General features: G+C 47.1%; 2 protein-coding genes across 11 annotated transcripts in view; both read left to right on the forward strand.

The window, feature by feature from the left end:
* The first annotated feature begins 48 nt into the window (after positions 1 to 48).
* LOC126571755 (immunoglobulin-binding protein 1) lies at positions 49 to 1,463 on the forward strand. Its single transcript, XM_050230544.1, has 3 exons — positions 49 to 212; positions 282 to 490; positions 561 to 1,463. The coding sequence occupies exons 1-3, from the start codon at positions 105 to 107 to the stop codon at positions 1,330 to 1,332; spliced, it is 1,089 nt and encodes a 362-aa protein (XP_050086501.1). The 5' UTR covers positions 49 to 104; the 3' UTR covers positions 1,333 to 1,463.
* Positions 1,464 to 1,884: 421 nt separating this feature from the next.
* The window catches only part of LOC126571736 (kinesin-like protein KIF21B), a 37,905-nt gene continuing 15,020 nt past the window's right edge, over positions 1,885 to 24,769 (forward strand). For 5 of the 10 annotated variants that reach the window (XM_050230510.1, XM_050230514.1, XM_050230520.1 and 2 more), the window contains exons 1-3: positions 1,885 to 1,991; positions 2,682 to 3,267; positions 10,057 to 10,492. In XM_050230510.1, the coding sequence (XP_050086467.1) occupies positions 10,449 to 10,492 (44 nt within the window). In that variant the 5' untranslated portion in view covers positions 1,885 to 1,991; positions 2,682 to 3,267; positions 10,057 to 10,448. Of the gene's footprint in view, positions 1,992 to 2,681; positions 3,268 to 10,056; positions 10,493 to 15,449; positions 15,479 to 17,299; positions 17,408 to 24,769 lie in introns of those variants that run through there. The other 5 variants (XM_050230511.1, XM_050230513.1, XM_050230512.1 and 2 more) reach the window with 5 other exon arrangements.

Consider the following 24,769-nt stretch of genomic DNA (forward strand, 5'->3'; position numbering starts at 1 on the left):
GAATTTTCCGCGCTTGGTGTATGTAGCCTTCAACGCCCGAACTGTCATCGTCGAACGTAAACAATCGAAAGCAATTTTCCAAAATCGCGATTTCCACGATAAAAATGTCCAACGAACCGGTGCCGGAAATTCCTTTGGATCGCAAGTTATCGGAAATATTTGATGAAGGATATGGAATTCTGAAACAGACTCTCGATGCCGGCGTTTCACAGGTAAGAAGCGGAGTTATTCCACCACCGCGTTATCGCAAGATGTTGAACTGGGTTTTCGTTTGTCGGTAGAATGAGATCAACAAATGCATGCGGGCGTTTGAGGATGCAACGCGACTGGTCAGCCTCGTCGGGATGTTCAGCAGCAACGAATCCATCGAGGAAGTGCCAACGGAAAACCTTCGCTATCTGCTGCTACCGTACTACCTGGGCAGGATGTCCTGCCAGCTGCAAAACCAGGATCGCAAGGAAGTGGTAGAGGTGGCCGAAATTTACTACAAGTAAGCAATTCATCCTGCCAATCGTCCTGCTTTGTCTGTACAAACTAAACCAACGGAACCCTCCTTTTAGGGATTTTCTGAAACGCTGCGAACAATATGGATTATTCGAAAAACCGGACAACGATACGGAGTCGCTTGCCCTGGCGGTGGAGTCGGCAGCAATCGTACCGGGAGCGATGAGTGATAAGCTGCGCGAACTGAACCGCATGAGCTACGAACGCCAGGAGAAAATACGCAAATTTCAGGAAAAGAAGGAACTGGAGGAGAAAATAAAGGAGCTGAGACTGGTGGTGGAGAACGGCAGCACGGAAGTGGACGAGGACAGAAAGCGGGAATACTATTCTAAGCTTCTCCGTGCGGCCATCCTGGAAGCGCAAGATGAGTTGGTGTCGATCGAAAGGGAAAAGCAGATGCTTGCCTACATCGCCGGCCTGCCGAAACGGGCCGAGAACGATGAGGGCCAGGGTCCTCATGATCGTCCAACTCGAAAGCACCCTCCGACCAAACCTCTGAAGCCAATTATTATAACGAGAGATGCGGTACAGAAAGCAGTATACGGCAGGGGATACCCAAGCTTCCCCACCATGACGGTGGCCGAATTCTACGAGCAGCGAGTTGCCGAGGGTATCTTTCCGGATGCGGAAAAGATGAAAGAAGTGAACAAAAACTCCCTGATGAACCGCGTCTATCAAGACAACGCCGCCGAGCTGGATAAGGAGCAGGAGGAAGAGGAAAAGCTGGTCGAACGAGACGATGAAGAGTATCTGGCCCGGCAGCGTGCCAAGGATGAGTTCAAAGATGAGCATCGTCGCGGTGAAGGTAATCGTTACAATCGCAGCTAGGTTTTTCCATCGCGCACAATTCAGATATGCATATTGCAGTCGCATTGCAGTATCCGACATCAGGAAATATTTTAATTTCAAATTTCCTTTGTGTTTAGCGCATCATTCATTTGGCCAATAAATTATATTACTAATATTAAACGAACTCCCCGAATTAATGGTTTGATTCAGTAAATTTCCGTTCATAAGTTAAAAAGAGAAGGGTGTTATTTCGCTTCAACGAGTGGAATTTGAACAAAAGCCGAAACTGTCGCACATTAGTTGCGATTCAAAACCAACGTGCGTCGTAGGTCTGAAGCGTTCTATTGGAACCTATGCTTTACAACCCAAAAATCACGCATCACACCGTTTCTACACTGCGCCAAAATTTTCGCTGCCAAAACGAAACTTATTGGATTCCCATAGGAATCTTGTATATTCCCATAGGAATTCTATGGGAATCCTATAAGTTTCGTTTTGGCAGCGAAAATTTTGGCGCAGTGTAGAAACGGCCTCACGTTTAAGCAAGCTTTGACAGCACCCCGCAACTTTTTTTTCTCAGTCACAGTCTTGGTTCATTCGTTCGCGGTTTTCGTTCGTTTGTGAGGTTCCTATTGTTTTGAGCACGTGAAGTGTTGAAATGTTTAGAACGCCAATAATTATTGTTTCGTGTTGAAATGGTAAGCAATCCTTCGGTGGCCCAATTCGATTTAGGCCAATTTGCGAGTGATTTGAAAAGAAAAGTAGCCGAAAAAGTGATAAAAGTTGATTTTACGGAAAAGCTGAGGCGTAGCTAAATGAAAATAAGAGCCTCTCTGTGCGGTGAAATATCGATTATTGTGCGGAGTTGGTGCTGGAGAAAAAATCAGGATAAAAATCAATACCAGTGAAGTGAAACAGGATGTGCTGCTGTACCTGGGGAAGGATTTCGGGGCTTTGGGAAAGCTGGCAAACAATATTTCTTCTTCGACCAGTTACCAGGAGCCTAAATTGCCACTGGGATTTCCCAATTATCTCCGCAAAATCCTTATGGTCATCTGGACTACGGAACGAAATCGTTAAAAACTACGTGCGGGTTACCTTTAGGCACAAGCAGCCAACCGTTGCAAGGCTACGAAGTGTTTGTTTAAAGTTGTTTTTTTGGTTTCCATCAATTCCGCGCTGGCTAATCGTGAGTGGGCTTCGGCTAAATCCACGTTTGCTTGGTGCTGCAATCTCCTTCCCCACGTAAATGGCCTAACGGCACTACTCCGGGGCTGATGCTGCAGCTGCACCTCACCGACCGTAGCGGATTTGCTGCTGCCACAGAACAGGTTTCGCTGATGGATGCCCAGTTGTTTCGCTAAATTCTTGCTTGTTTCAACCAACAGCACGATTGGGTTGTCAACAATTTTTCTCCGCGAAGCAGCAGTGGTGACGATACCCGTGGGATTCGCGATTCCAGCAAATTGTTCTTTGGCGAATGAGATTTTCGGTGAATGGTGAATGGTGTTACAAAATCTTTCAGAAATAACCCAAAACCATGCATCAGCATCTTGGAACCACGGATTAGAAAAGTTGCTTTTCGGGTATGATGCGTTGCTACCGCACTGTTGCGGCTTTAATTGCAAAGCAACCGCAGTATACATGGTGTTGACAATGAAATAGCCACGAAGAATGCCATTCTGGCTTACGATAAGCTGAATGGTAGTTTAGTTGTGAAACGAACAACCCTCAAATTGTAAAACATTAACCACCGACTAGGTAAGCAATAGAAGCAGCTCTAGCATCACATCAGAAACCCGTGCTGAATCGCTCCAGCGACTTGAGGCGCCGCGAAAGTGTGTTTGCTTTGGTGCCGATTGCTCCCGTTTCGGAAATCCGTGGCCAAACCGGAAGACAGCCACAGCCAGATACGTATTGGGGGCGAGCGACAGGCTCTAGCAGTCAGCCTCCGCCCAGATCTCCAGTGCTCTGGTATGTACGTAGACATCTAGAATGTAGCTGAAACTGGAGTGTCCCCCCACCAGTCTTGGGCGTCGTGTTCCGTGGGATGCGAACCGTGGGTTCGTGGGTCTGTGGTGCGGAATCCATTCGCTATATCCATGGAATGGACCTTCCCCCGCAGTTGTGCGCGGTCTTGCCCCATCTTTTGGTTTAGAGATCGAAGAAATTGATTTCAAACTTTGCTCTCGTAGTTCGTTTACGGATGATTGTGTTTAAATAATTAAAACAGCAAAAAGGAATCCGGTTGCTGGGCTTGGCTGTCTCGGCCACAAAGCATGCTTCAATATTTTAGCACACGGTGGGTACGGCGTGCGAAATGTGTATGCAATAGGATGCGTGGGCCCCACGATTTCCATGCGTAAGCATGGTGACCGTGTTTGTCTGTAGCACAACCTATTGGGAGAGACCAGGCGAATCAAGCGCCACGCACGAGTCACAAATCCCAAACACACTGGCCAAAGACCTGACCCTGACTTGCAACCAGAGTATTTAGTTAGTTAGGAGGGTTATCCTGGCACGATTACATAAGCGAGCGCCGTTGTGCGCATTTACATTGAAAAGAAGAAACTCCGGCAGTCGGCCGGTCGATGGTCTGGATGGCTGGCCGGCTTGCCCTAGGGTGCGCAGAATGATCCCGTTCCGTCGAACGAGGGTTGCTGGAACGGAGCGACGCAAGACGCATGTACACAGAATACATTTGAGGGTGGACTTGCAGGCCTGCTAGAGCCAGCCAAGTGGGCCACTGCGTGCGAATGCTATCTACCTTTTATTTTTGGGGGAAACCATCACGAGTCCCGTTTCGAGACGAGCGAGGGTTCGCTGTTGAGTTTATGCTGAAGGTCATCCTTGCTATGCTGCCAATTGCAGAAGAGTGAACTAATGTCGTAAGTGAACAACGGCATCAAACCATCGGCAGAGAGAGAGAGAGAAAAGGACCCATTTTGTGCCATATGAACTTTTAATCCCTTATTTACTTATACATTGTGTAAATTGCAGCGTATCAAAGGGAGTGGGTGGTGAGTTCCCTGTTTGGATCACTCCGGTGCTCCGATGGTTTGTTTGTTTATTGGAAATCAACAGAGCTACTTTGATAATTATTTTTTGTGATTCTGATAACAATTCCATCAGTTTCATTAGTGTAACGCATCGCATAGGGAGTACCGTATCTACATTAGGGCCCAATCGACACCAATAAACTATATTGTTGGGCCCGTATCCGATGAGCCTGAAGGTCACCATGGACAGCATATAAGGTGTCCAAATTCATCGTTGTTACGCACAAGCAAAAGGATAGAGCGTCCGCACAACGGAGGACCAGCACGAATACATCTGCACGCAACACGAGAATGAAACGAAAAAGACCAAGTAACGAATGGTTGTGTTTCGAGAAAGAAAAAAAACACCCCAAAAATCGCGCCCCGCCACTGGAAAACCGGTTCTCGCGGAAGTAAGGCCTCACCAAGATTTCGGCGCGTCCTATTGATTAAGCGTTAATCGTGTGGGTCGATTCATTGATTCTCTTCGACTGTCTGGCCTGCATGCTTGCCATGGCGGAGGAGTTTTGCGTGAGTTTTTCAATCCTGGTGCTAAAGATGTCGTGTATTTTAAAGGATTACAACAAGTGTCGATCCGTCAACGATTGTTACATTCACTAGACCTAGGAGGATGCTTACTATTTACCTTTCGAATGAGCGAATCATAATTTGCTGGCGAAACATTGTCGTTTCACCGTAGTGTACGCAACGAAATTTGAAGCAACTCCGGCTCCGATCTGCGGCATTTGCTTCGTGGCAACCGTTATAAGCCTTTCTGCGCGCCGGCTCTTGGAAGCTTCTCGAAGATTCACGCCGAGTCTCATTGCCAAATCCAAACCGAATGCGTTGTTTTGGTAGCTAAGACGACTTCATTTTGGTTTTAGAATGATTTTGGTAAAGGCTTCACTTATGTAGCCATCTTTGGACCAAGATAGAATGGAAACTTGTCTTTTCCGAGACTGTTCCATGTTGGCAAATAGTTGTAGCTGTGCGTAAAAAACCCATGTATCGTATGCGACTCCCCAACTCCAATGGAAAACCATGAGGTGCATAAAAGAAGAAGAAACTTATCTGGGTGTGGGGAGGTTTGGCTTGAAATGAAATCAATCATTTGGGTGCTGCGGGTGGGCCAGTACCGTGAGCGTGTTTTCACTTGCTACGTCTCATTTGTGTGGCCGGAAAATCAACCACGAGGAAAATGGGGTCTCCAGTCTGCCGGCTTTAGACGATCGGCGTGTGCAGACCGGGCACAGGCATACACATTGCAGGCTGCAATCCAAAGTAGTCCACCATCGAGCGGAAAGTAGGTTGCTGCTGGATGGATATTTTGCCTATCGTGCCTCGCCGATTGCAGCACAGATGTGGGAGGGGGTGTGCAAATGATTTGGCGGTGCGTTTGCGATGCTGCTAATTCAAGGCGGTGGCGTACTCGTTGCTCAATGTTTGAAGCGGTCGATCGAATTCGTAGATTGGCCAAATTATCTTAGGTTTTAGTTTCGAAAGGTATTTGCTACACCATTTGCATGATTCTTGATAATGCCGTCTATAGTTTGAGTACAAATTAATGAGTTTTGTTAACTTCATTAAAATTTGCTAGCTTTGAGCGTTTGAAATTCATCGTCTTTCGGCTCCCAAATTCTATTATCCTCATTTAATAGTCTTCATAAGCATGATCAATGTAAAAAAGAAAAATCTTTAAAACATGCTCACTATCCATATTGAATGCTATGCCCAGATGCTTTCATTTTTTATTCATTTCCTTTGAGAATAATCATAAAAGTGCTGACAACAATCTACAGGGTGTACCATAAAAAAATGCAAATGCTTTCATTGCTCTGTTTTGAGTATTTTTTCAACACCAATATGGCATTATGTGGTATCGTTGTGTTCGTGTGAGTCTTATCTATCAAATGATGTATAATAAGTACCCGTGCAAAAGATGTCTGTCCGGAAAAATGTATTCAAAGGCGACAGTGTCGAGTTTGCTTCGCGCCCAAGAGAAAACTCATAGATATAACAGCGGTCCTCAGATGTAATCTTGGCATTGTTTACAGGATTAAACGTTCTATTCATGAAGGGCCAAGGCCTAGGAAACACGTTAGTGATCGGCAACGATCTGAGCGCACTGAAAAAGTGGTAATATCCGTCAGAGCAAAAGTTAGCGAAATCCAGTGCAATCCATATGAAAGCTTGCATAAGAGTCGAATATCTCAAGATCCTGCCTGCATCGGTTGGCCAAATATGACCTAAAAGCAATCTCTAGAGCTAGGGTGAAGCGTAATTTAATAGTTGAAAGGATAAATCATCTTTAGACAGGATAAAACATAGTTTGAAAATGGCACCAGTTTTCATAAAATCCAATACTAAAATGAATATTGATGTTTATATAACTTTTTTGAATGAACACGTTTTAGCATGGATTAAAGCAAACTTCAAAACACCAGAAAATGTTGAGTTTCAGCAAGATGGAGGCCCCTGCGATACGTCTTAACGGTCTGAAACATGTTTGAAGGAAAACATGAATTTTTGGTCGAATGATTTATGCCCTCCAAGCGGTCCTGAATTAAATCGGTTGGGCTATTCAATATGGGCATTTGTTCGACCTAAGACGTGTGAACCATAACACCATACACGGTTGGTTCGCTGAAATCGTTTATCATCAAAGCCTGGTCTTCTAAGTTGGACACTTATGTTACAGAGAGTGTTCTCGAATTCGTAACCGCTTGAAGAAATTAATTGAGAAAACAGGCCGACAAACCCACTCATTTTGTTTGTTTTTGATAAACAAAGAAATATAGAAATGAAATACTTTGAAACAGTAGAAAATATAAAAAAATGGCTTTAAACTTCAAAAAAAGATTTTTGCATTTTTTTATGGTACACCCTGTACTAGCCAATTAGTGAAATGGCAACAATGTTCACAATCATGTTGAAATTACATCACACCACCACGTACGCGCTTTGCTTTTGGGACGGGTGTAGACAAACCGGCGATCTTTCACATGCGGATCACATATCGAACCAGATTATCAGAAGCTTTTGATCTCGCGCGATATCGTCATTCGATTAACGAAAGCCTCCGAAAAACTGGTTACCTTCGCGGTCACATTTCGTTTTGGCGAGGTGTCTGTGTAGGGGATCGCATACGTTTCCCCACAGTCCACACAACAGGTGGTCACTTTCGGCTATTTTTTTCTCGTTGATATACGCTACACGAAAAAATGTTAGAAAGTTTTTAATTAAACATCACTCCGCAATAAAAAAAAAATACCGGTGTGGCGGGTTTCGTGCGCATTTCTCGTGATGTTGCAATGTGCTTTGACCATTGAGATCAAATTTTAATTGGTAGTGCCTAGTGCATTTTGATGCACGCTGCCGCTATCCGTTCACGGTGGAAATTGTTACCATTTTCATGTTAACCATTGCCGTGGACTTACCTTTCATGACGGATATTAATGGCACGCGGCGTTAGCGCATCGCATTCCTCTTGGGATGTGGATATCGGGTAACGCACTTAAGACAATTCCCGGTATCTTCAGCTCCCAATGGTGTTAAAACGCGACAACAGTTGAATGAAATTTGGGCAACAGCTGGTCGCTGATGGCTTCCTTTGGAATGCGATGGGTATATGGTCTCTAGAAGTTGAACGAAAGATTTGGAGCTGCCTTGAAAGTAAAAATCTCTTAATGGTGTTTTCTATTTTCGGCAACAAGGTAGAAATTCGTCAAACGTGAAAACATGGCGGTAAAGATAAAACAGCGGGGAAAGTGTCTGTATTACAGCATAAGCCATAGTAGTGGCTTTGCGAAGGAGTGGTTTAGTGGAGCTCAGTGGTACGAGGACTGTTTAAAGGCGACAAAACAATCGTAACAAATGTGTATGTCTGCAGCGTACGTGACAGCATAAACAAACACTCCCAACATCCACCATTCTTATCACATGTAGGAGCGGTGTTTGTCTAAAAAGGTATCGTAATAAGTAAAAACACTTTTAATCGGGATGTTTCGTGAAATGTTCTGCACAGTTTTACCATCAGCATGCTCCAGCAGATGAAGTATGTTGGCTTTTCAATGGAGCTCTGGCAGGGCCATTAACGTAGCCGCTCATGTCGTTAAAAAAAAACGTGACCATTCCGTCACCATTCCATGGCTGATAATGTGGAACGCATTTATGTTATTCTTCCACCTCCCTCGCGCGCACCGATTGATAAGAAAACTGTAAAAACTAAAACTTTTAAAGTGGTCTCCATTCTATCGGGAATGGTGGAACTCCAGGCCCGGGCGACAGCATGCACTTGTTTCAACACAATAAACACAAACACGGGTCCTCGTAACAGGGTATAGAAGCGGCGCCAGTTCCCGTGCACTTTTCCCTTTTGCAGCTTGTGCAGTTGTAACGGAGAATGGAGGGTCATTCGCCCAAATATTGTGCTCGACGTAGCATCCAGCGAACAATTAAGAAGCCGCACAAACACAAGGGGGGCCGCCGAAAGCCGGCCATGTGGCGATGGCTCGGACACATTTAATTTACAACAACGATAAAGCACTTTTTATGAACTTTACCTCATTTTATGTTGCCTATGATAAGAGCAAAGTAGAAGTACAAGAAAGGAGCAGGAGGTAGAGGAGACATCCGCGATCGCTCAGCATGATGCAGATCGTTAACTCGCTGATCGTCCGGTCCGTGTGCGAGTAGCGAAGAGCAGTTTTCGGTTTGGATGTTATGGGCTCGTGGCGACGTTCGTTGTAGGGAAAATTTATGAACATTTTTATCGAACTTATATTCAGAAATAATTACGCCCTGGCGCTCGTTTTACGATCGGTTCGCTCGGACCGCTCCAAATCGTGACGGCTTCGTGACGGGGAACATAAAGTAAAGAATATCGCGCGGTGGAAAGTCTCGTTAGCGACGACCGGTTGAGAGTTGAACTTTATAGTAGATGCGGGACAACAGTGTAGAGCTGTGTTTGGGCCATCGTTTGAGGTGATTATCATCCGTGTCCGCACTGAGGTGTCCTCTGATTGAGATGTTTATCCTCGCGTCACAAACAAACGCGACATTGCTGGAACGACGTCAACGGTGTGTGTTGACTATGAAGAAGACAATTTGTCCAGAGACCTAGTAGCTACTCCTGCTTGTTTTGTTAAATCAAGATCACAAGCAGCATAATGTAGCACTGGTCGCTACAAGGGTATACCGAAGGGACGCTTATTTACGATACATCCATTGTTTCCGCTTCGTTGCTGCTGGTCTCGGGGTCACGCTACCTTTCTCCCATTCTACCGCCATCCACGAGCCGTTCTCTGTCCGATCCACTGGGATCTTCCAAGTGTTTGGGGATGTTGAATTTGTATTTCATGTCGAAAAATTAACGAATGCTTTCCAGCGACACCTTTCCAGCATTTCAAGTGCTACCTGCTTTCAAGCAGCAAGACACACAACACGCAGCACTAGAACGCTAGAACGTGGGGTTCTCAATGATGAAATGCCTGTTTTTTGGGGTTCAATAGGTAGCGTTTTTTTTCGGGGAAAAGTGTTGCATATTCATGAGTGCTTCAGCTTCTGCGCTAGTGGTTTCGAGAATTTTGAGCACTTGTCTTCTGTCCCGGAGAGGGTTGGGGGCCAAGTGATGGGCACTCGTTAATTATGCGTCAGCGTGTGGCGTTGTTTCATCAATTGCTTTCTTCTAATTCGTTTGTTTCGTCTCTGTCACTTCCACTTTTAGATTGTTTCGCCTGCACGCACACGCAACCGGCTCGTTAAGGGCGCACCGGAAATATTTGGTGCCGTAAGCAAGGCATAGCCGCCGGAGGTGAAGATCGTGAAACACGGTGCGAAGGTGTGCGAGCTTCACGCATCCGGAAAGGTAGAAGACGCGAGAACAAAAGGGTTGGACGGGGAAGCACGTCGTGTAACCATCTATGGTGCAGAGCGATTCTTCGGTAACGCGACGCTCCCAATGCCACTCGTCAAACTGTAGCCGCGAGTGACGAATACCACAGCCTATCGGCCTAGCAGCAGCCACCGGCAGCAAGCGCGAGTGATCATCAACGTCTCATCGGGCGCGCATCGTTCAACCTCATCTCTGGCCGACGTTAAGGCAGCGAGAACGGCAAAATGCCGGACGACGATAAGGAATCCTCTGTGCGGGTGGCCGTCAGGTGAGTTTCACTTTACCAGCTACTAGTAAGAAGGAATTGTTGCTTCACGTTACAGCAGACAGGTTACTTTGGGCGCCAATGACATGCAATAGTGACAATCGAATCGGTCTGGAACGGTTGTTAAAGGTCACAAGCAGCCCGCCCGTTCATCCAGCGTATACGAATGATTGTTTCGCCTGACCCTCATCATCCGGCATCAGACGCGTTCATGGGGGGGTGCTGGAGACCCTTTCGCTTCACCCCTGGCTTTTCGTTTCATTATCACTTCCGGCAATTTGTTGGCGACTGTCGCGACGGCCAGAGCATAGTGTGCCGCCACCAGCGATCACGATCAGCACCATTCGCCATGCTGCACTATTCGTTTATGCATGATCGAGGGAGCACGACGACGGGAAACGTGTTAGTGACGAATGCACTTGGTTTGCCGGTGTTCCCTTTCACCGCTGCGTAAGCCGTTTTTGGCCAAACCAAAATGCAAAATTATGTTCCGTTCGAATGCCCCCCAGGGTGGTCGGTTGGTGACGGGTGGGCTACCGGCCAAATGGCATCAAACGTTGAAGAGCCTCACCGAGTTTTGCGGTTAAAAGGCCGCTCGGAAATCGTGTTGTTATGCTTCGGTTGACATCAACGATGGCAAATGGTTCCCGCAGCTGGTTTGTGTTTTAAGAACGGTTTACTTTCCTTTGTTGTTTGGACAAGATGAAGCAGACGACACTCGTCGCCTTCATTGCACATGAATGCCTACGAGCAATGTCAAGGTTGCTGACAAGGCTGAAGAGGATCGGGAAAAAAGTGTTTACTTTTTAGAAGGATCGTTGCCTTCATGACCGGTGCCGATCGTTTGCCAAACTGATTTCCAATGTTTGCTGTTCGATTTGTTGTATTGAGCAGTTGGTTGGCTCACTGACCATGCTTGCTAGAGGCCAGTGAGTGCGGGAGCAGTACCAAACCCCTTTTTCGGTAACGCGTTAGGCAGTCGGAGGTGGTGGCTGGTGATGAGCGGTTATTAGCACCGTAATGTGAATGCCTCTTATTATTTATAGATCTGGTGGCAGATTTACGGCTAGTGAAATTGAATGAATGAGCGTAAGATGTCACCTTTTTGGAGTGTGCCGTCAATTGGGCATCGATCAAGCATCTTTTAAGAGCGAATGGCCGCCTGCTCACTGACCGGAGTTTTGTCACAAAATATATTGTTTGTTTACGCGGCGTTATTTCGCGGTACTTTAAAAAGTTGCGAGCGGCTTATTCCCACCACCGGAAACCAACGGATAAGCGCCCCCCATTGCGAACAGTTTCCCGTCTGGCTGTTAAGTGCGTGGAATGGTGACTCATCAGAGATATCAAGGGTCATGTTTGGTCTCGCGCATTTCTAACACTTATCACGATGACTACGGAAAGGGGGGGCTCAGCTTGGTTTTGATCTGAGCCCTCGATATCTCGCTGAGACTACAAAGCGCTGCGAAGGGCTTACGCAATAATCCACTACGAGGTGGTGGTGGTGTGTGAACGGCGGCGACTCCAAATAACACTGCCCCGCGATGCTTCATGCCGCGTCACGGTCATATCACACTTCGTCAATCATCCGCACGCACATTCGCCAGACGAGGCAGTCCAGCGTGTGTCTTTGCTTACCTCATCATCGGTCCGGTGCTGTCTACCGTCGTCACTGGCCGGTGATCGAGCGACCATGCCGGTGTGGCCGTGGGTAACGCTCACACATGGAGGAGATGGGTTTCGGGATTTGGCACCGAAACAAATTCATTAGAGTAATGGTCCTCGTTGTTTCGATGGACCAACCGGCCGACCGACTGGCTGGCGCGTTGCTGTCCAAATCCGTCCATCATCCGTCGTTGGTTGCTGACGTTTTTGGCCACGATGGAGCACGCGCACCAGTAGTAGTAGTAGTAGTATGTGTGCTTGTTTGCATGTTTGGCCACCGCCCCGTGGCCAAGTTTATAAACGAATCGCCTGAGATCACGAACCGCGCACGAGACGGCGGAAACGCAATCCGTGAATAATCCGGGTGAGAAAAGTTCTCCTTCCAGCCGGTTCTATCTCACTAGCTACCGGGCGATAGGCAGCAGGTTCCTCCTGTATCTAAACGACACCCAACGCGCGATACACTCGATACACTTGAGTAAACGTTAGATCATCAGGTGTTGTACCTTGTGGGTAAGGTGTTGATGGTTTGGGAAAAAAAACAAATAAATCATTGGATCAAAAAGATAATTTTGTTCGAGTTTGGGGGTGGGGATTATAAAAGCTCAATACGCACCTTCACACCTGGGTCAACACAATTGGGCAGGGCGGCATCAACTCCACATTTGGAGCCACAGACAATCCAACGCGATCATCAGCGACTGCCAGCCAACGGCCGATGTTGCGATGTCAACTCAGCTCATATTTGGTTTGCGTTGCGTGCCCTGGTGCGTCACGTTGGTGCCACAATTGGTGCGTCAATATTGCATGATCTGGCCAATTCCAGCCACAATTCCTTGTGATTGGCCGTGCAGCAACAATTTGCAGCAAAGGGCAAGCGAAAGGCAATGGTGGCATGCATGCACGCTGATCAGATTGCACTGCCGGCTGTCGTGGTGGAGGAAAGCGCGGTTGGTGACATCTCATTATCTCTGGGGATCTGGTTTGGCTGGAAAATGCACGATCCTTTCCCTGCCAGTGAAATCAGTTCCGAATACTCGATCAGCGTGATGTCACGCTAGAGAAAATTGGTCAGTTTTTCCTACACTCAATTTAGGAAACATCCATTGGCCACTCGCTCTCTCCCTCCCTCTCTTTCGCTAGTGCTTTTATGTGTGGGGCAAGTGGAGATGAAATAAATCCCCTGGTGATCTGGCCAGGGCAATGCGATACGCATGGGATTCAGTGGAGTGAAAGTACTTTCACCGATTTTTCTATCGCCGAAGCTTTGGGGGGAGAGAAGGTTGGTCAACCGGTGCCTCGATGAACGATCGATGAACGTTGTTGCCTGTTGGTTGTGTGGCAGACTTTCGGATGTTGGATACGGATGCAGTCGTAAAACGGTGGTTCAATTGCCAACAGTTCATGGAATGGCTCTTGCCTATATTTGACGACCTTTTCTATGCGTGATTCTTGCATTGCAAAGCGCACATTGTTGGAATTCAATGTATATTACCCTCCACCGTCCGTCCCAGTGGGACAGTGTTTGGATACTTGATGAAGCGCATTGTGCCAATTGTGGGAAACTGCACAAGTGATTCAATATCGGCGTTCAATCATCGGCCGGTCCATCGTCTAAACCAAACTCAGTTGCAGTCGCCGTTTCCGGTAGAATCCGTTGCGTGCGTGTCATCGGTTTCGCTGATGTCATTTGGGGCCATCATCAGACAGTGTCCCGGAAAGACCGACTCCTCCTTGCCTACCACAAGCGCTGATCGTTTGCGGTTTGTGCGTCTTTGATGTTTTGCTGTTGATTCTTTGGCCACTGGCCCGCTGATCGATCTTCAAGAGGCCCAAGAATAATACAAAAAAAAGTGTTGATGTGGTTAGTATTCCGAGTGAGCAGCAGCAGGTGAGCGGGAACGAGTGTGCCTGTGTGTCTTTTAGTCTATTCTCGTACAGTTTTTAGCGACCCTGTGTGCGAAGATCAAGCGTTTCGTGTTTCAATGCCATATGCCTGACGAACCTTTGAAAACGTTTTGTCGCTGCTCGCCGGCTCCACTTGGTGCTATGCACTTGACACTTCAGAAGACGATCTCACCGTCACCGTCATTGCGGTGTAGGTGGGGAAAGGGTTTCTTTTTTTTTGCAATCTGTGGTCGTAACTTGAGCCGCTGGAAAAGGGGTTCTATCAGCATTATTGTGGAAGAAAAATGCCCAACAATAAACCATTATGGAACGGCACAATGTTAAGGTCAGTGTGCCACCACAACGCTGGAGCGACTGGGTTCTGGATGCGACAACACACCACCTGTTGCCATTAGGGTGATGTGGATATTCAACGACGGCGACACACGATACTCGATTCAATTCCGGAGGATTGAATGTTGAGGTTCTACCGATTAAAGCCGCCGCCAAATGGATGGGGGAGGTCGGGGCATAATTTAAATTGAATTACCTCAACAGTGATCACCACAACGTGCGATCAGCCGCACAGGCGGTGGCGCGGTGTGTTTTGGTGGAAGCTGCTATACCACGTGTTCCCATGAGAATCTTCTCTAACCTACATGCGCGAACGAATCAGGTCAGTACGCACGCTCGGCGAGGTCATTAGACCTTGGGGGATGGGCAGCATTTCAAGAGCAAACATTGCCAACCACTTTCGGCTTCTTTTTTGCGCCGCGAGAGAGCCAAAATAAAAAAAAAAGAAACCAGAACACCCGAAACCAACCTTCATCACCGCAATGGATTGATATGTGTGGAGCTAAAATAAGATCAGCGGCGCGGCGCGGCGCGCAGAAGGGGCTGATGATTGTGGCCGGCCGGCCGGCCGGCCGGCGCCCTGCCATGCCCATCCGTTGGCTGCTTATTATTTGTATTTAAAATAGACCAACCGCGCACCACAGGGTTTGAACGGGGTTGGGATTTGTTGGCCGACTGAACCGACGTTTGTGTTACGTCAGCAGGGCGGCGACGGGATCCATTATGCGTCCGCATCCGAAGCGCGGCGTTGATCAACAACATGATGAGGATGTCACCGAACGCAACCGAGCGTTGCCCGTACCGGTACGAGTGGCATTTGCTCTTTCCTCTGTTGAAAGATCCTTCAATTGCTTCAGCTTCCCTCGACAGTTGAGTGAGACTTACCTTCTACGCTATATAGCAAATAGCTTGTTGAAACGCGCAGCTATGGTGTGGTGTGTGGAGCGAGCGACATGCTTAAGAGAGACGACCCCCAAGGTTGAGGACAAATTTCGCCCAATCTAGTGTTTGGCCAATTTTACCATTTTAATATGTGAAGAGGCAACATTACACACGATGGCGTGGATTAGCATAGCTCACCAGGTGAGGTGAGATTGGCATTTTAAACAGACCCGCAACTCCCCAATCAGATGGCGCGCAGTAGCACCCGGTTAACAATTGTTTCTCCAAACAGGCTCCAAAGCTCCCCTCGAGTGTTGTGTGTTCTTGCTGCCTCGAAAAAGAAAACCTCCAGATCTCTTTAAACAAGGCGATGGTACTGTGAGGTGCTTTGCTTACACGACCGACCTTTACACCGTTTGTTGATAGAGCGCCGAGATGAACGTAGTGGTGGCGGCAATCCTTGACGGCGGCAAAGCAGAGTGGGTGAATCGAATGAGTTTGTACACTTCAAACACTTCAACGGAACAGATATGAATCGCTGGCCGATACGCATGACGCTGTACACGCTCAACTGTAAGCCAGGGTGTGCGGTGGTGCAGTGCGGTGCAGGGTGTTTGCTTGTTTTTTTCCCTCCCGAACACAAGATTTATGTCATAAAACCGAAAAAAGACATGATCGTCAACGGGGGCGGGTGTGCGGCGTAAGGTGGCGTGCTTATGCTGACAAGATCGTGATGTTTGCGTGAGGCAACTATTGGGTAAATATAGGATTGACTTTGGTCGGGATAATGTTGGTGAAGTAAGGCGATGGCAAGTGAACGATATGCTGCCCTGTGGCGGTACCGCGGCCACTCGGTGCCATCAGTTTTTGAGGGTCATAGATAAGTTTTACCGGGGGCATTCTTCCTACACCTGGCGGTTGTTTGGTGTGAGCTAATGTTTTAGAAGTGTAGGTTTTGATAGTGTTTTTTCGGGGTAACGTTGCTTTATTCTAAAAGGTTCTCACTCCAGGGAGAAACCATTTATTCTAAAAGGTTCTCACTCACTCTCTCAAACATACTACATTGTCCTCAAAGACACTTGCCCGTCGTGCATCCAACTAAATTCCGTTGACCGACGGTGACATAACCTTCGTTGAATCAAGCGCACCCCACTAGTCAATAATTAAGCGCCACTTTTGGCACCGCAATCGTTAATTTTCTCGTCTAGTGAAGGTCCAGTTTATCGCTCCGGTATCCCGCCACGATCGTCATGATCTCGACTGCACACGAATCACCGCTGCATGGCTTCTGCGGAACAAGGACTCCAACGTCTGCTGTAGGTGATGCTACAGATCAGAAGTCAGTTTGAGGGGCTGCTGGTGGTGGTGGTTGAAGTGTGAATCATTCTGACCCTGTGCCGAAAGGTGTGCCCCTGTGTCTGTCACTCGACTACCGGGATTGATCGTTTCGCCGTCGCTTGGCCAAACCCATCCAATGTTCTATTTATGAGTTTTGCTCTCAAAAATTATCGCTCTTCCGTGGGTGTGTGGGCCGGTCCGGTAGTACTGAGGGCATTTTAGTCGATCGACAGTAACGCGTTGGCCACTTGACCGCGGTTGGCATCATTTTCGAGTGTTGGCCCAGTGGGTTGGCTAGTGGATATGAAGTAGCATGAAGGAGGTAGTCAACCGGAACCCCTCCACTACTACGTACTAGTATTGCGGCGATGGTTTGTTGATTGCAATTGTAAGGAGCTGCACAAACACGATGATGGGCTACACGATCAATGGCCATTGGCAGTAGTAAGCAGTCGAATGCACGTACATTCAAGCTGCGATCAGATCTTCGTACTCCTCGAAGAAGAGGCGTTGGTTTGGTGCACGATCAGACGGTTCGTTTGACCGTAGGATCGGATCGAGTTGCCATACGATTTGAATATTCAAGTGGCCCCACAATGGCCCGCAAGTAAGATGGTGCTAATGCCATGCAAATTTGCTCGTACGAATAAGCGGTGCACCATCGAGATTAATGAAGCAGCAGCAGCAGGAGCAGCATCACGACGCTTGAGTTCTCGCGATACGTAGCGGCTAGCGCGCGTGGTGGTATATGGGGTTACTCCTCGAGCACTGGGACGGTTTCAATCGGCTTTGGTTAGTTTCAATCGACTCATAAGGTGGTGGAGAGGGGGCTGTGGGTGCATGTGGGTGGCCTCTGCTTCAGCAAAAGTACCCGTAGAACGACGCACATTGAATCGGAGGCCCCCCCCCTCCCCAGCCCACTGGTTCATGCGTAAAACGATAAGCGGTCGCATTAATTGATTGTGTCGTGTTAAAGGTTGGGGCACTGGGTTGTGGCCTGGAAATGTGTCGCGCAGTGGCCCAAGGAGGTGGTCGGTGGCAGTCGGCTAAAAATGCTGCGGTCAACCGGCAGCGGCACCGACACGAGTGCGGCTTCCTTTGTGTCAACCGGTTCGTGGAATTAAGTAAATCGAAACTACACAGTTTAACCAGCATCAAACATGTGACGAGTGCTACTGGTCAGACCAACCCTTGTGGACACTTTGGTGACGCTGCGTGATAAAGGAGGTCAAAATTGTTCATAACTTTTTGTGCAAATGACATTAAATGTTATTCTTGTTCTCTTAATAACGCTTGATGAGAACATTAATGATTGATCTCCTTTTGAATGCTTTTTAAATTAACATAATATCGTTTTGCATGATACTAATGAATCAATTATGCTTTTTGCCATTCGCTGTTTGATTACGATTGAGTATGGCTGGTTGATTGCTTTTTAATTTATGTAAAATAGAACAAAACACATCATTACTTGCCGCATGAACTACTATAGAAGAAGCATAGGAACGATGCGTGTACCCACTATGCCAAGAGCAGCCACCACGACCCATGAGGATACCATCGCACCTTCCGCACGGTCGGTGAGCGGCACTTTTGATTTAATTTAATGTGGCAGCTTAACAGAGTTGCTGTTTGTTTGAACCGGGTTTACGATAACGAAATGGAACGGGGTATTATCGATTAGAATGATTATTGCGTTACGCGTGCAGCCGGTGGTCAATGGAGACGGGAGTGGATAATGAAAGGAACCGGGGGTCGGCGTGTGATCGTACTTCCGCGAGCGTTGCATAAAACCTGTCGCCGGGGGTCTGGCCTGGCCGGTCGCATGATTGGTTGCCAATGGAGGAGATTAATTAATTAAGCTAATTAGCTGCTGGCTCAATGAATTTAAAGCGAGGGAAAGGAAATATCAACATTCATCACTATTACGTTGCGGGGAGTTAGATCTCATTTAGATCCACAGCTCATCGATCGAGAGCGCGTCGCTGCGCTGAGCTGCATGCTGCACGGACTCGGTGAATATTCATCTGGCGTGAAGTTTGGGGCCGTTCCATTGCGGTTTTACATGTTTTATTTTAATTATGTAAATATCGTTAAGGTACTGGAGGGGGCACTGAATTTGCAATTGTTTACTTCTCTTGGTTTGTTGGTGGTTGAAATTTGTTATTTAACAATTCTTTATTTGTAGTGCCATCGTTAGGCGTCGTAAAGGTGGCGAATCAAGTGTTATTGGCATCGAAAATCGGTTGGCTATTTGCCAAATGGTGCCGAGTGTGCCGCTGTACATGAATACATTAACCCCGCACTGAGCTGAGGAGCGTTGCGTCGATGGTTTATCGATTATCGTTGTACTGTCGTTCATTAGGCCTGAGGCCAATTTGTTCGTATTTGCGGAATGCATCCGGTGCCCCGATGAGAGACCGGGTGGGCTCGTTCCGATTCGACCAACAATGAGACCATCTTGTGACGTCATCTTATGTCATCGAGGCCACCGGCAATTTCGGGCGAAACAGCGCCTCTGTTTTGCCTAGAAGGTTTATGCTGTTGGCGAGCCAGAGAGTTTGAGATTTCTTGTTTGGGGTAATGGCATCGTTGACCATCGATTAAGAAGCAACCCACCAGAAAGATGAAAGAAGGTTTAAAGGAGGCTTCCAATGGTTGGCGTAGGTGCTGCTAAAGCTACTCTCCTTCGCGTCCGGAACTAACGATTGCGTGGCAGAAGGGGTCGAGTAGTGCGTGCGGCGCTACTGTTGTTGACCATCGATTAGCATGCATGCGGGGGCAGTTGGCGAGAGGAAGGCGTAAAACACACACTTATCACTTTCGGTGTCGAATGAAGGTTTTCGGGCCAATGCACGCCCCAACCGTGTCGAATGTTCGCGCAGGAGAGATCGCAGCTAGTGCGTCGAGCACTACTGCACCGTGACCGTGAGTGCGTGCTGCGTTGTGTTGTCCTTCATTGCCGGGGTTTACAAGAATCGACAGAAAGCGCTTCAATCGCTTCGTTTGCATAATACCAATACGGAGGCTTACGGTGGATACTCTCGCTAAGCCAAGAGAATGGGCGCGTGTTTAAGACGCGCAGGTACTGTCGCTGGTGCAATGGCTTCATCAGTTCGAACCGAATTGCATCGGTCCTGTCGCGAACGCGATCGACGTGCCACGGATATCGAATGGTGCCATCTGTTGCTAGTGGATCATAAACCACTTGAATGGTTCATGTGCGTGGGCAGAACAGATCACGACGGAATGGCTGAGGGAATCTCTTTAAAGAATCTGCTCATGGAAGAGGCGGCGACGCTCTTGTCTGCCGAGGGTGATGGCCGGTCGATCCAGCGAATGAACTACCACCACCGTATATCGTACCAGCTGTTCCGTCCGAGAGCTAAAAACAGCCAAAGAACCATAATAAAACAAATGTACAAGGTAGCGAAGCATCAGCGAAGTAGCAGCAGCGGTGGTCCACCAGAAGTTGTGAGCATTCTGTCCCCATCTGTTCCGAAGGGGTGCCCTGCCGGGTGCTCTCGGGTGGTTCTCCCGATGGCCAGGTTGGCGGGGTCCGGTGCATATGGTTTGGTCAAGGACGACCAGTTCGGCTTACGGCGTCGTCGTCGTCGTCGTCACCGTAACCCCTTTCAAGACGCTCCCTCCCCCCACCTGTCGTCGACGATGGCGATCCGAGCCCCTGGGTGTTACGTAAAGTAGTAGATTTTTCTTATTATTTTTATCCACGATCACCACACTGCTGGAGGGCGCTTTGTGGAGGATTCATTCATGCGCGCTCGCGCGCTCGTGCTCGCTCGCACACTTTTTTCCATTTATTTTGGGACAGAGGGGGCAGGCAGAGCGTGATTGAGTATCGTGGACGGCGGCGAAGTGCTGTGGGTGCCGGGGCGTTATGCTGTGTGGCGCTATGAGCTATGAGCATCGGCCACTAGCTTCCTACTCCTACGCGAATGCGTGCAGTTATTAACCTTCTTTTTCTCGTCGAATGACCGTACCGCTTTTTAACATCAAACCGAGCTTTTGACAGTTTCGGGTGGGTTGCGGCGGGTGTCTGCCTGCGGGTGCCACACCGGAGTGCCGAAACAAATTTGTCGTAATATGCTTTAAAGGTGCCTTTTGTTTTTCTGTACCTTGCCGGGGTGGCTTTAGCTTTTAGGCGTGTATATTTAAGTGAATCTAACATTTGGAATTGAGAGTTTTTATTTATGAAACGTTGGTTAGTTGGTGTCATCTTTTATAATATGGAAAATGTTACTCAATGTTGTTCTTAAGCTTACTTTATTTTCCCATCTTATAGCAGAAATGTTTTTTGATTGCAAAAGCGATTTTGTAATGATTTTTTAACCTATGACTAATTTACTATCTCGCTACTAATGTTATTATTTTTTAAAAAGGTAATCAATTGTACATCCTAACTATAGCTGCATTTTTTCATTACTTAGGACTTCAAGCATTGCTAAATTCCTTTATAAACTTTTATTGTTTCTAACAATATTTGTTGGGTTTAGAACGAGCCTTTATACAGCAATATATACACGTGCTTCGTCATGTTTGCTTCAAGCCTTGTGCGTTGCGCCAAATCTTCTAGAAGTTACGAAAAAATCATGTCTATATTTTGAGGTTTTTTAAATTATTAATATAGTTGCGAAGGGTATATAAAATAATAGCCATCGACGCACAAATCAACAACAATCAACTTAACTATCAACTTAATCTTTGCGTGGGGAAAGAAAAGGGTAACAAAACAGGAATCTCTTATCGGAAGGGGATTAGCACCGAGCATAAATTAAAACGCATCCAACGCAGTGTTATTTGTCGACTCAGAACGATTATAATTCGGCTCATTTCTCATTGTTTTCCTGCCATGTGTGTTTAACATAATTCTCATCACAATCATCTCGCGGTGCGAATTGGTTCGAATAAAGCTCACGCAGATATGCCGTCGTTCCGTGCTCCGGAAAAGGTCAACGACACCCGATGATCGTAAGACAGCTCACGGTGGGAAGCGCACTATTAGCTGTCTGCCTCTTTACCGGGGGGGGCGGGCGTGCGGATGACGGGATCCAATTGTTGAACAAAAGCCTACGGTCGTGGAAAATGAAACCACGGGAGCGATTAAATTATGTTGTACGTACAATTGCCCAGGGAGAATCCCAAGGCCCAATTCTCGTGTAGCGTGCGCATCATCACGACAATCGCGCTTCAATCCCTACCGAACCGAATTGTGTGCGACCGCCACGTGCCCGTAAGCGCAGCGGTCTCGTGGATCACGAATTATGATCATGAAACTACTTTAACCCGTTACCTTTCACCGGGAGCAGTTATAAGGCAGGGCCGCTGCTCCTCTATCTCAGCGCACTCTTCTGCAAGTTGCACCGTGGGATGCAATAAGTCGATGTAAGGAAATAATTTGGGAAAAAATGGTCCTGGGTACCGTACCACCTGCGAAACTCACGGGTCGTATTTTTGATGGGCCTGCCGAGTAGTCACACCGATCGTCGTGATGCGTGCCTTGTGCCAATGCATAATTCATTGAGGCACAAATTTTCATGTTCGACACACTCTACCATCCAATCAGCTTCGTTGGGATCAGGGACCATACTTTCCAATGGTTGGGGGGGGGGGGGGGGGGGGTCTAATTAATGCGCTGGTAAAAGGCGGAAATCGGCCAACTCCGGCCTTTGGAGTTGCTGTACTGTTCGCACTCTGAAATGTAAAGGTGATCGTGCGGTGATTATGCGATTGATTGTAGTTTTACAAACGTCCATTTTGGGCGAATTATAACGTCATGTTTACATTCGCCAAGGTGGAGTGCAGTCCGCTGGCGGTTGAATCTTCGATTTGTTTGTTTAATTTTTCCACCTCATTCCAAGGACAGCCACCCACCACCCAACCTTGACACTGTGCTTGTCCGACATGTGTGGTGACGCTGCTGCATCGATTACTTAATGTGTGAGGTTGAGGTCGGCGAATACGCAGTGTAAAGAAAAGTAACTGAGTAGAGCAGGCGGCGGCCGCCAGAACGTGCATGGAATTGATGAGCAATGTCTGGGGCGGAGCGTCTCTCGGCTGGCTTTAATACAAAGGGAAGGGTGGGGAAGGGAATTCACCTGCCCAGTGTCAGCTGTTGTAGCGATGGTGAAGTAACAACTACTCGTTAATGGATCGAAGTGACGCAAAACTAAAACAACAACAAGAAAATCCAATTACGACCGATGCTAAAGAATGCAATTAGTGTAGGCGAAGTGCTGAGCTTGCTGCAACAATTCGATGAAGGAACATATTCAAATGGGGTTTGAATTCCGATTTTCTAGTAAAAACCGAACGGTTGAAATCATCTGATCTGATCATACAATGGTAGAGGTGTGTCCTTCAATCACACTTTGATACAGCCGTGTAAAAAAAATCTTCGGAAATGTAAAATGCATTCAGAAATGTTAGCAATTGTTGATACTCAATTTTCTGCACAAGATTAGCACAAGAATCAATCGTAAATCATGTTGATATGGATCTTTCTCTTCGATGTCTTCATGAATCAAATGATGGGTTGGGAAAGGTTATTGATAATGATTGGTTGGCCAATTGCTCGCGAATGGGCAATTGAGTGAGTAATCGATTGTGACTGGCATCGATCCTCGTATCGATTCACAGCGGAAGCGCCTTCCATGGAGAGATGACGGTATACTACTACGGTAGCGGTGTTAAGGAAGGTCCAACTTATCTGGAATCCCCAAACACGTAGCCAATTTGTCATACCCGCCCGAGAGCCAGCACCACGGCTACGGCTACTCGGAACGATTTAAACAAAATGTCACGATTCGACTAGTCTAGACGAACCCACGAACCCGCCTGCCAGGTTATTAACGCCATCATCATGCATACCTAATGTGCTCGTATGCCAGTACCGTTGTGGTCGTTTGTTCGAAAGCACCAGTACCACAATGCTGGTTTCTTGATGCTAGTGGAAAGTTCCACAATTCTTGGCTCTCCCACGATGACAGTCACCCTGGATAATCGCTTGACGTGCGCGATAGCTGGTTCCACCAAATAAGGCACGTCCGACCGTACACCACCAGCTCTGTTTCGATGCAGTTCCAATGTTGAAACGCTCTCACACTAGGTTGCAAAAGTAAATGGTAACGTTGCAAACTTTACACCTTATCCTATCTTGAGGTTGTTGAGCTACTAATTTAACAATTAAATGATCAGTTGCAATTAGCAAATGAATAACCTGATTGACAGCTCCCTTTTAGAATTGCTACCCCTCTATTGCCCTTTACGTTTGCTACAGTTTTGCAAGCAGTGTGGTTCAAAAATGGAAATACTTTTTCCTTTTTTTTGTTTTGGAATACCATAATAGCCGTCTTTATTTTGTTTTAATCAGATAAAACAGCACCATGTATATGCTGAAGCTGTAAAATGACAAGCTAGTTGATGATTGGTAAGCACACTTTTATGTATCATTCTTTTTAGTGTTGCATTGCACTTTACTCTGAAGGTCTGTTCCACCCCGGAAATCCCCAAAAATGGTAAGATGTTCCCGGTTTGGAATGACACGTCGCTTTGTACGCTCGGTTTGTGGATGTACGGTAACACTGGAAGCCCTCCTGCATCATATGGCATTCCTATGCAGTAAATGGTGATCCCAGGTTATTGTTTTGAGTGCAGACAAAGCCAAGGACTTCCTTTTCGCATTCTTCATTCGCGCACTCTATGGATTGGGAGTTTCCTTTTTGGAGACATGTTTATATTTTTATAACAGTAAAGGGACAGATCGTTTATCCAAATTGTAACGAGCGATGTCTGTCGCGTGTCGTTGCAAGCGGTTAGCTTTTTTATCGTTCTTAAAGCTCTGCCTGTCACGCTAAGCTGGGTTTGACCGCACAGTCATCGGATATGTTAGATGCACTTGTACTTCCTTTGTGTATTCTTTTGACCAGATTGTGGAATGCAAAGGTGAAATTGTGCCTCTGACACGTGTCGCATTATAATCAAAGATTACCGTAGGGGTTTCGGATTCGTCAGAATTTAGCAAAGTGGTATCAGATTACGCCGCCTTAGTTTGGATAAAATCACGAAATCTGATACAGGGGGGCTTACATTTTAAAATATTTACATACGAGCCCTAAGGGACTCAATGCACCGAAA

The sequence above is a fragment of the Anopheles aquasalis genome, chromosome 2 (assembly GCF_943734665.1).
Source record: "Anopheles aquasalis chromosome 2, idAnoAquaMG_Q_19, whole genome shotgun sequence".
NCBI classification, from domain to species: domain Eukaryota; kingdom Metazoa; phylum Arthropoda; class Insecta; order Diptera; family Culicidae; genus Anopheles; species Anopheles aquasalis.